This window comes from Equus caballus, chromosome 17 (genome assembly GCF_041296265.1).
Source record: "Equus caballus isolate H_3958 breed thoroughbred chromosome 17, TB-T2T, whole genome shotgun sequence".
Lineage (NCBI taxonomy): Eukaryota > Metazoa > Chordata > Mammalia > Perissodactyla > Equidae > Equus > Equus caballus.
Window position 1 is genome coordinate 17,777,512 of NC_091700.1, and position 12,689 is coordinate 17,790,200.

Sequence of the window (12,689 nt, forward strand, 5' to 3'; positions counted from 1 at the left end):
AAGACATCCAAATGGCCAACAGGTACATTAAAAGATGCTTAATATCACTAACCATCAGGGAAATGAACATCAAAACCATAATGGGACATCACCTCACACCTGTTAAAATGGCCATCATCAAGAAGACAAGAGAGGGCTGGCCCAGTGGTGTAGAGGTTAAGTTTCCGTGCTCCACTTTGGGAGCCCAGGTTTGCGGGTTCAGATCCCAGGTGCAGAACTACACCATTCATCAAGCCATGCTGTGGCAGCGACCCACATACAAAATGGGGGAAGACTGGCACAGATGTTAGCTCAGGGCCAACCTTCCTCAAGCAAAAAGAGGAGGCTTGGCGGGGCCAGCCCAGTGGTGCAGGAGTTAAGTTCACATGCTCTACTTTGGAGGCCTGGGGTTTGCTGGTTTGGATCCTGGGTGCGGACCTACACACCGCTTGTCAAGCCATGCTGTGCAGGCATCCCACATACAAAAAGTAGAGGAAGATGGACACGAATGTTAGCTCAGGGCCAGTCTTCGTCAACAAAAAGAGGAGGATTAGTGGCAGATATTAGCTGAGAGCTAATCTTCCCCAAAAAATAAAACACCAAAAAAACACCGAGGTGGTTTGGCAGTGGTTGTTAGCTCATAGCCAATCTTCCTCACCAAAAAAAAAGGGCGGGGGCGGGGGGGAGACAAGTGATACTAAGGAAAAGGAACCCTTGTACACTACTACACTACACTGTTGATGGGAATGTAAACTGGTTCAACCACTATGGAAAACAATATGGAAGTTCCAGAAAAAATTAAAAATAGATCTACCATATGATCCAGCAATTCCACTTCTGGGTATATAAGCAAAGGAAATGAAAATAGGATACTGAAGAGATATATGTACTCCCATGCTTACTGCAGCATTATTCACAATAGCCAAGATATGGAAACAATCTAAGTGCCCATCAATGAATGAATAGATAAAGAAAATATGGTATATATACATACAATGGAATATTATTCAGCCATGAGACAAAAGGACATCCTGCCATTTGTGACAAAATGGATGGACCTTGAGGATATTATGCTAAGTGCGCTAAGTCAGAGAAAGACAAATACTGTATAAAACTTATATATGGAATCTAAAAAAGCCAAACTCATAAAAACAGACAGTAAAACTGGTTATCAAGGGCTGGGGGTTGGGAGATAGGAGAGATGCTGTTTAAAGTACAAACTTGCAACAAGTAGTAAATAAGCTCCTAGAGATCTAATGCACAGCATAGTGAATACAGACAACAATATTGTATTATAACCATCAAACTTACTAAGAGACTAATCTCAATTACTCCAACCACTAAAAAGAAATGACAATTCTGCGATGAGATAGAGGTGCTAATTATCGCTACACTGGCAATCATATTATAATATATAAATGTATCAAATCAACATGCTGTACGCCTTAAATTTACACAATGTTATATGTCAAATATATTTCAGTTAAAAAAAGATAAAGAATTTTGGTTCAACAAAAGGTAATATAAAGGGTAAAAGAACAAGCCACAGACTGGGAGAAGATATTTGCAATACATGTAACTGTTAAAGGATTATGATTGGGGGGACCCTCCCATAAATCAATAAAGAAAAAGACAGACAACTCCAAAGAATGATGAATAAAAGACCTGAACAACTTCTCATAAGAGGGAATCTTAATAGCTAATAAACATAGGCAAAGGTGTTCAACATAGTTAATAATCAGGGTGATGCAAATTAAAACTATAATGAGATGCTGTCACACTCCTACCAGACCGGCAAAAATTTAAGTCTGACAAGATCAAGTATTAACAAGGTGTGGAGCAAAGCAAGTACAGGTCAACATGATTAAATCTCAAAAATCATGTACAATGAAAGAAGACAACAGAATACATACAGTATGACTCTATTCAGAAAGCTCAAAAACAAGTAAAACAGTTTTCAGGGCTGTACCTATGAGAGTAGAAGCCACAAGGAAAAGCAAGGTAAGACGAGCACGGAGGGGGCGGTTCTAGGGGCTGCTCATCTATTTGTTCATCTAGGTGGCAGTTAACCAAGTATTTCCTTTATAATTATCAAATTGCGTATGTTATATCAACTTTCCTAAATTTAATTCACAAAAATAATTTCTAAAACTTCCAGGAACATTAAAGACCCAGTTGTAAAAACAAAAGTTCATAGGAGAAAATAGTATATTTGTGACCTCAGGATTGAGGATTTCTAAAAGTCATGACAAACAAAAAACATAAAGATTGATAAATTAAATATTAAAAGGTTTTAAAAAACATGTATATAGAACACAAACCAAAAAGTTAAACACAGATTGGGAGAAAATACTGGCAGTGCTTAACTTACAAAGGATTAGTATGCAGAAGAACCAACTTCAATAAGGAGAAACACCCACACACCCCCAAAGTTTTAACTGGTGAAAAGAAAAGAACAGGCAATTCACAAAAGAGGAATCCCAAACGCCCACTAACTATACAAAAAGATGTTCACATGACCTTACGAGTAGTCAGGGAAATGCATTTTAAAATTATACTAACCCACCATTTCACACCCAACTGACTGGCCAAACGTTTACAGTCTGACCAGGTCAAGCGTTAGCAAGCACAAAGAGCATATTCTGCTGATGGTAAAAACATGATAAAACCACTTTGCAGAGCAAAGGGAAAACCTCCTGAAGTTGCACAAACCTAATATGACCCAACATCCTACTCTTGATATATATCCCAGGGAAACTCATAAGATCAAGACGTGCTCTGCAGCCTTGTTCATTCTCATGACAAACCGGGAGAAAACCTGAATACCCATCAACAGGAAAACTTAACTGTGGCAGGTATATGTGGAATCTGTATAGATAATAAAATCAATAAACAGTTTATATTTATTAATGTAGATAAGTCAAAATATTGAGAGAAAAAAGCAAATTGTAGAGGGATACATAGAGTATGAAATAATATATACTGATTTATGGACACAATGTAGTAAAAGAATGAAAAACAAGAATGAGAATACTGTCGGGGGAAAATTAACTTGGGGAGTAAGATACAGAGGGGCTTCAATTATATTTACAATGTTTTATTTCTTAAATTGGGTGTAAATTCTCTATTCTTTAAACTGAAATATTTTATAAAAAGATCACGCAACTTCTTACCTTGTGTTGATAAATAGCTTTTCTTATATTTTTCCACCTGGGTTCCTGAAGAAATCTGACTCTTTTGAAATTGGACTGATGAATTCTATAATATGAGACAATTTTGAATATAAAATTAGTGTTAGTCTACATATTAGCACAATGAATGAAACTAACAGAACTCAGTTTGCAGTGCGAACATTCTAAGTTTGTCCATTCATGTTGTTCTCATCTATCACTATCAGCCAGAGTGAACAAGCTGTTATCTATGAATGAACTACACACCAACACACACCACCTTTGGAAATACATTCATTCTTCAAGTGACAGCATAACAGACAATGTAAAACAAAACAGTTTTCTGTGACTGTGACCAGATTAGCCAGAGGACAAGGCAGGAACTCATGGTCAACATCCACAAACCCTCCAATCTCAACCTGTGAACGCGTCCCTCACCATCTTGCTCTAACACTCAAACTGAGCCCTAGCTGCCGCTGAAAAGATTGCTCATCACTGTCCACTGCCAGGGATGGAAGTTTCTTGCCTTCAGAGCTCACACCCCTAGGTTTAGAGGTAGGGTAGATGTCCACCTTGCTACCCATCACCGCTTCCAACAAAACTTCTCTCTCTCCCCCCTAACCACCCTGCCACAGCTGTGTGTCTCACATCCATGTACTTGCCACCATGCACCCTCCTTGCGAGGAGATGACAGTACAATGCCTTCACTTCCGTTTCTTGACCTACTCTCCCTCCGATCTGTACTCTATCCTACCTCAACCATGCACTCCAAAGGGCACAATCTGGAACTAGTCATTATCAATACCTACAATTATCAATAACTGCAAAAATCTCGACTTCAAAGCATTCAAATCCAGAATGTGGGGCATTCTACAAAATTACTAGCCTGGTCTATTCAAGAAGCCAATACAATTTAATAAAATGCTAAAGTATTTAGGGGTGAGACGCCATGATTTCTGCAATTACCTTCAAATGGTTCAGCAAAATACATATACATATATTTGCATACGGCAAAATGTTAACAGTGCTTGCATCTAGGTGAGCAGTCAGGTGTTCATCGTACTATTCTGTCAAAGTTCTCTATTTGGGGAAGCTTCACAATAAAATGTTTGGGGAAGAGGGGAGAATTCCACTTTCTAACTACCATATCCCATCCCTCCAGCTCATTCCTCTAATACCCTGACACCAACAATGCTTACAGCCTACAGGGTCCTACAATTCATTGATCCATGAGTTTTGTATGTCCCTCCAAACCTTGCAGCCCATGCCCTTCTTATGCAGCTTCAAGCCATGGTTCACTGCAGTCACTCTTGTCGCACATACTATTTCCATGCCCCTCTCTCACTCTGTGGGCGCCTGGATGACCACACCTCTTCTAAAATATAACTCTTCACCCCCTACACCCAAAAAGCTGAGAAAGAAAAAAATAATGTCAACAACTCTCTTGAAATATATGGTCTCTAACCTACACGGGCCCCCAATGCACCCCAACCTACACTTCCCCAGCCCCGTTGCTTTCCACTCTCTTAGACAACTATTTCACACTTCCTCCCATCTCCTCAAGCCTCCTACAACTCCTCCATCCTCACTCTCAGCTGACGACTGTGCTCCCACTTCGCTGAGAAAGTTAAAGCCTTAGGAGGGAACTTCCTACCAACGGGCACCACACCTCTAGCCTGCAGTCCATAGCTTAGACTTTCTGTTACTAGGAATGAACTATTCGTGCTCCTGGCCAAGGCCAGGCCCCTACTTCGTTCCCTACATCCCATCTTCTCTCATGCAGGAACATTGCTTTAACAACTCTCTCACTTTCTCCTGCATCAATATTTGCCTCTCTACTGAAGCAATTCTACCAAATACACAAACACTTGTTAATTTTCCCATCTTAAAGAAAAATCTTCCCCTACAGCCACTACCCCATCTCCTTACATTTACCGCAGAACTTCTCCACAAAGCTCTTACACTCTGTCTGAAACCTCCCATTCTCTTATCCAGACAGGCTTTTATCTTCAACACATCTCTACTTTGCAAATCCAGTGACCAATATCCAGTTCTCATCTTACTGAGGAGCATCATTGACACTGCTGGCCACTCTCCTCTTTGAGGTACTTCTTTACTCGGCTCTCAGGGTACCACACCGGCCTCATTTACCTCATACTCACTGGTTGTTCACCTGCCTCATCCTCCTGCTTTTCACAACCTGGATCAGTACTTGGATCTCTTCACTATCCACTTTCAGCCTTGGTGATTTCTCCCAGCCCAAAGCTTTACCACACATTCCGATAACTCCAAACTTCTAGCTCCACCCTGACCGTCTCCTGCTATATGTATAACTGCCCAGTTAACATCTCCACCTCATGTCTAATAGGCACTTCAAACTTATCTTCTCTAAACCTGAGCTCCTAATAGCTACGCCCCTGAGAAATACGTGTTCTCGTCTTGTGGTCCCTCATTATAAATGGAAATTCTATTAGGCCAAAAAGCTACACTGAACTTGGAAGCCACTCTTGATTCCTTTCTTGCTGTCACACCCCATATCCAGTTCATCAATAAATCCCAGCCACTCCTCAACTGTCCACGGCCACTGGCCCAGTCTAAGCCACCATCATATCTGGTCTGAATTACTGCCAACAATCGCCACACTCCCCCCTCAGTCTATTCTTTAGTCTACAGCACAGAGAGTGAGCTTACTAAAATAAAGCATTAGCCCACCCCTCAGTCAAAGCCCTCAGGGGAAATTAGCCCTCCCCATGTCACTCAGAGGAAAAAGCCCAAGTGCTTGCGGGAATCTATTAAGGCCTAATGAAATCTGTACCCACCACCCTCCATCACGTCTCAGATCCCCTACTATTCTCCTCACTTACTCTACTCCAACCACACCAGCCTCAGGCCTTGCTCACTGTCAGGCAGATGGCCTCCAGGCCTCGGGGCTCCTCTCTTGCTCTGCTCCTCACCTGGGCTCAGCCTGGTTTACGCACGCCTCTCCTTAGGCCATGATTCAAACGGCACTTTCTCAGTAAGGCCTTCCTGGGCCATCCTATCTAAAACTCAACACCCCTAACCCCAACAGTTATCTCTACTTCCTTGCCTTTTCTCCTTACTTCTTGTCATTATGGCACACACCATATATTTTATTTATCTATCTTATTTACAGTCTTTCTCCTGTCACAAGAATATAAGTTCCAAGAGGGTACGGAAGTCGGTCTGTTGTTCTCACTGCTTTATAGCCAGTGCCTAAAGGCAGTGTCGGGCACACCACAGCTGTGAATACAGATGAATGAAAGACCAATTACTTGATTCAAAAGGATCATATGCATGTGACTTTCTGCAAAAACTTCACTTCGCTGTTTTAACTGAGAGTATCTGCCTATTGTGGCATAATTCCTTCATAAGAATTATAAAAGTGAACTTGAAAACTATCTGTATAGCAATGCTCAAAACATTTTTTATTGTGGTAAACTATATATAATAAAATTTACCATCTTAACCATTTTGAAGTGTACAGGTAATGGTGTTAAATACATTCACATTGTCGTGCTACCATCACCACCGTCCATCTCCAAAACTCTTTTCATCTTGCAAAACTGAAACTCTAGACTCACGAAACAACAACTCCTCATTTTCCCCTCCCCAGCCCTGGCAACCACCTGTCTACTTTCTGCCTCTATGAATTTGACTGCTCAAATATTTAACATCTTCCCCTGACTTGACACAACCAGCTGGCCTCCAAACCTACCATGGACCCATCTTTTTTCGCAGCAGTCACACACTGCCCAGTCTTGGTGCTGCTCTCGGTAGCTTCTGCTTTCTTCCAGGCATCTAGTCGGAATCTTTCCATCACTTTTATTTCTTCCCGGAGGTCTGTGTTCTCTTTGACCAAAACTTCTATCTGGCTTCTAAGACGACCATGTGTGCTTGACCATTTTGCTTCCTTTCTTTTCAAATCTTCCTGTAAATCTGCTATCTGCTGTTTCAAAGCCTCTCAAAAAAAAAAGCATTACCAGAATTACAACAATGCAACAGAAGACAAGAGGCACAGTAACGAAAAAGAACAGCTAGAACGAGCACAGACAGTAGAAAAGGGAAGACTTAGTCAATCACATTTCAATAACACCGGGTTCTCCAGGAAGGGAAGAGGGTTCAGGCTACCTCATACCACTAACGAAATTCATTCCAGAAGTCAGGAGAGAGAGTTCACTGCAGTAATACTGCCAGAAGGTAACAGAGGTCTCAACTCAGATAGGAAATGAAAAAGAAACAGATAAACGGGGGACACCTGGTGAAGAAAAAAATTAATAGGAATTTATGACTAATTGAAAGAAGACCTAAGGTAAAGGGAAGAATAAAAGATGCAAAGTCAAAACTACCAGCCCTGAAAACTGATTCTTTTTGGAATTCATAAGAAGAAACAGGTTTTAAGAAAGTAAGTTGTTCTAGATGGAGTAAATGACATTAAGTAAAGACACTCCTGGAAATGTCTAGAAGCAACTTCCAACTGTACAAATAGAAATCAAGACAGACATGAGAACTAAGGAGAGATTAGTCATCTACATGGCTTATGTAGGGCAAGTTATGAGGACTGGCTGAGAGTTGAGGAAAGGAGAACAGACAGAAGCAAGACAGCATTTACCACCTGAGAACCCACTCAGATAGGAGACTGAAGGCTGTGAAGAACCCTAACCACCTCATGAATACACACGTAAAATCTGACATCCGTCCTTTCCCATGTAAGCCTCACAACAGCCAACAAAGTAGACCACATGGCAGAAGAAGTAACTAGGGCTCAGAAGACTCCTGCTTGGGGGGTTATATCACACAGAGCAGAGACTCTGCATCTGGGTGAGATCAAGGCTCGAATTCTCATTATGTGCCATAAAAGCTCTTGAAACAAGGTCATTAACCTCCCTAAACATCAGCCTCCCTACCTATAAAATCGTGGAGTATAACCAATAAATGAGCAATTTCTAACTGGTGAGCATTTTTACCATGTGGGAAAATAGACTTATTAACACTAACATGGTAACAAATAATTCTAAATAGGTTAGGAATTCAAAGGCAAATAAGCGAGACAGAGAAAGACAAATACTGTATGGTATCACTTATATGTGGAATCCTAGGGGGAAAAAAGCTGATTTCATAAAAGCAAAATAGAAGGGTGGTTCCCAGGGGCTGGCGGGAGAGGGAAATGGAGTGACGTAGTCAAAGGATACAAACTTCCAGTTGTAAGAATAAATTCTGAGAAGCTAACGCACAGCATGGTGACTATAGTTGATAATACAGTACTTGATACTTCAAAGTTGCTAAGAGTAGATCTTAAGCATTCTCACCACACACACACAGAGTTAGCTATGTAAGGTGATGGTTAATTATCTTAATTTTGATAATCACACCACAACGTATGTGTATAACAAATCATCACACTGTACACTTTAAATGTATACAATTATACCAATGCTACTGCCACAAAAAAAAAACGTGTTAAGAGTGTAAAAAAATAAAAAATAATTTTTATGTTGATTGCATGCGGAAATGATAATATTTTGGATAGACTGGGTTAAATAAAATACATTATTAAAATGTTTTAATTTTTATTTTGTTTTTTGATAAAAATAAATATAAATAAATACATACAATTAATTTGAACAGATATTTCTCCAAAGAAGACACACGACAGCCAACAGGTACATGAAAGGATGTTCAACGTCATTAACTATCAGGGAAATGCAAATCAAAACTACAATGAGATATCACGTCCCTCCCTTCAGAATGGTTATAACTAACAAGACAGGAAACAACAAGTGTTGGAGAGGATGTGGAGAAAAGGGAACTCATACACTGCTGATGGGAGTGCAAGCTGGTGCAGCCAGGATGGAAAACAGTATGGAGATTCCTCAAAAAATTAAGAATAGAACTACCATATGACCCAGCTATTCCACTGCTGGATATTTATCCAAAGAACATGAAAACACGAATGCAAAAATATACATGCACCTCTATGTCCACCAGAGCAGTATTCACAATAGCCAAGACTTGGAAGCAATGTAGGTGCCCATCAAGCAAAGAACGGATAAAGAAGAGGTGGTATATATACACAACGGAATGCTACTCAGCAGTAAGAAATGATGAAATCCAGCCATTGTGACAACATGGATTGACCCTGAGGGTATTGTGCTAAGCGAAATAAGTCAGAGGGAGAAAGTCAAATACCACATGATCTCACTCATAAGTTGAAGATAAAAACAACAAACAATCACATAGAGAAATAGAGATTGAACTGGTGGTTACGAGAGGGGATGTGGGGAGAGGGGAGAGCAAAAGGGGTGATTAGGCACATGTATATGGTGATGGATTGTAATTAGTCTTTGGGTGGGGAACATGATGTAATCTACACAGAAATTGAAATATAATGATGTACACCTAAAATTTATATGTTATAAACCAATGTTATCACAATTAAAAAAATAATAAAAAATAAATTTTAAATATATATACAATTAAATTTTTCAATTATTCTTCAATAACATTAAAAAAATAATTCATTAGCAATTAATATTTATAAAATATCTATCAACTATCAGGTACTATTATAGGTCCCTGGAATACAAAGAACAAAACAAAGATTGCAGGGAGAGTTATTTTGGAAAGTGACACGGGGCTATGGAAGAAAAAGCCAGGTAGGTAGGAGGAATTAGTGTGGCTGGGGATAGAGGCATGTGCAGGGAAGGTGAGCTGCAGTACTAAATATAAACATGGCAGGTCTCATTGAAGAAGGACCTGAAGGAGGTGGAGAACGAGCCACATGGCTGTCCAGGGGAAGAGCATTCCCAGAAGCACCAGCAAACACACCAGGAAGAAGGGTGCCTGGCACAGCTGCAGAACAGCAAGGAGGCCAGCGAGCTGGGGCAGAATGCACAAGGGGGAGCAGCAGATGACGTGAAAAAGGTAAAAGAACACCAGATCATATAGGAACTTGAGGCCGCTATGAGGACTGGGGCTATTACAAGACAAAAGGGGAGCCATGGAAGGGCCATGAGCAGAGAGGGGACATGACCTAGTTTCCTAATGGAAGAATCCCCAGCCACTGCATGGCAAAGAAACCGCAGGGACAAGCGTGACAGCAGAGACCACACGGCCAGCTAGTCCACTAACTCGGAGATGGCAATTCAAATCTGGGTAAGTTCTCTGACAGAATAGCATGGAGTATAAGAAAGAGAGAAGAGAATGATTCTAGGTTTCTGGCCCGAGCACATGGAAGGTCCAGGTGGCCGTCACCTGAGATGGGAGACGGCTGAGGGAGGGAAGACCAGGAGTGTACTTTCAGACATAACAAGGTGAAACGTCAGTAGCTAGTCAGATATACCAGACCAGTACAGAGAACAGTCTAGGCCAGGATTTAAATTGGGGAATTTAGAATATAAATCATAATGTACGCCATGAAACTCAATGAGGTCATCAAGGGAGGACACACTCTCCTCCCTGATGGATGAACTCCACCAGTAAGTTAAAGAGGACAAAAAAGCAAAGGAGAGTAAGATGAGTCAAGCAGCCCAGGGAAGGGAAAAGCTCAAGCATCAGGCATCCTGAGAGTCAGAAGAGTGAAGCCTGTGATGAGGAGTCATGTGCTGCTTATGAACAAGTCACACGAGGACCGAGAACTGGCCACCGGTCTACCATACGAGGGGCTGGTGATCGACAGGGGCAGTTCCAGAGCCGTGGTATGGATGGAAGCCTAACTGTAGCGTGTATAGAGAGAACAGGAGGCGAGACCTCGAGACAGTGATACAGACAATGCTTTCAAGGAGTTTTGCTGCACAGGAACAAAGAAAGAAGGTTGTGGCTGACACGGGGCATGGAGAGATTTTAAGAAGTAACACCAAGTGTGTACACTGATGGAAAGATTCAGTAGAGAGTGGAAGATGGATGTTGTGGGAGAGACAGGGAAGAAATGCTGGAGCAGGGGTGTAGGTGTGAAAAGGTGAGACCTGGTATGTAAGCAGGGCTTTACCTACAAGCATGGACAATACATCTAAGCACAGAGGGAGGCAGAGCACATGGGTTCAGATGCCACAGGTGGCACCAAGGGTAGGGTCAGGGGGAAGTTCTCAGCCAAGTAGAAAGCAGGGTCTTTAGGAAAGAGTGAGGCCTCCACAAAGTGGGAGGCTTAAGAAGGGGGAGAGTACGAAATGGTCCTCTAGGAGAGTGGGAAAGGAGGCAGGATGGAAATATTACAGGCCCACTTGTGGTTCCTGCTCACAATTTTAGGGTAAGCCTGTTCCCTGTGAAATTTTTCTTCCAGCTAAATTAAGTGTTATGGGCACAGGGATGGAGTAGGCAGGAAACATAGGGTTGTAGTTTTGCCAAACAAAATCTGATGACTTGAGAAATGAGAGTAAAGAATATAAAGTAATGATTATAGTGACTGACTCTGGGGTGTAAGAACATAAGGGGCAGGTGAGTCGGATCAATGGTTTGAAAGCCCTAATGGAATGAAGGATTACTGGGGTGGAGTAATAGAGGGAGTGACAAATATTCATGTGCTTGCTCACAAAAGGCTAGGAAATAGAGTTTAAAATAAAAGCCAGAGTTTGCGAGTATTAATAACTGGGGGAATAGAGGCTGTCCAGTCTTACAGCTGTGGGAAACATAATCAAAAACAGGCTTACCAAAAGCAGTTTTGCACTAAAAGAACAATACGTCAGACAAATAAGCAGAAAGAGAAAGGTTACTGTGAGGCAGAGAAAATACAACATACAAATGTAGAGATGGGAAAGAAAGGCTGGGGAAAGGGTCTGTCCAGGGGAACAGCGCAAGACTTGCAAGGGAGGAAGGAACGCCACTATGAAGGGTCTTGTATGGCACGTGAAGGAGTTTGTATTTTTATCCCAAGAGGAAGCCAACTGAAGGATTCTGAACAGGAGAAGAACGTCAGGTTTCGTGTCAAAAGATCACTCTGACAGCAAGGGGAGGACAGAAGTGGAGAGGAAAGAGGGAGAGACAGAAATCAAGCTAAGAGATGAATGAAGAACAGAGAGACAGGTCAGACATGCAAGGAGGTGGGAGGAAGAGAAAGGGCCAGGATTGAAAAGATACACAGGAGATAAAGTCAAAAGAACTTACTGTCTGATGGGATTGGAAAGCGGAAGAGGTCCAGATTTCTATCCCAAGTGAATGGGGAAAAAGTCAGAAGGAAAGGCAGAGTTAGTAGGTATAGGATAAGTCACGTTTGAAACTCTCAGATAGAGCCAGCCACCTCACTAGACAGCGCCTCACAATCCTGGGCACTCAAATATCAGCTGAAAGAAGAAACAGATACACAGGTCTGTAGTTCAGTAAAGATCTGCCTGAAAATCAATGTGTAAGTTATCAATGAAACCTCACTGTATGAGAATCAGAATAAAGTTACATGATTAAGACAGAAAAATCAATGTGAACTCATGACTTCAGAGAGACACTGCCCTTCCCCAGTTCTGCCATTAGGACAGGAACCAATAGCAAGGAGAGCATGGAGGCCTACTGCCAATCCTCAGTGAACTCCTAATG

General features: G+C 41.5%; 1 protein-coding gene across 6 annotated transcripts in view; it reads right to left on the bottom strand.

Moving 5' to 3' along the window:
* CENPJ (centromere protein J) overlaps positions 1-12,689 on the bottom strand; it is a 55,812-nt gene that overhangs the window by 13,469 nt on the left and 29,654 nt on the right. For 4 of the 6 annotated variants that reach the window (XR_011427455.1, XR_011427454.1, XM_005601076.4 and 1 more), the window contains exons 10-11: positions 6,886-7,128; positions 3,153-3,237 (exon numbers count right to left, since the gene is read on the bottom strand). Coding sequence is in view for 4 of the 6 variants with exons in the window: in XM_005601076.4 (XP_005601133.2) it covers positions 3,153-3,237; positions 6,886-7,128 (328 nt within the window). In the remaining 2 variants the exon portion in view is untranslated. 6 annotated transcript variants of the gene reach the window in all.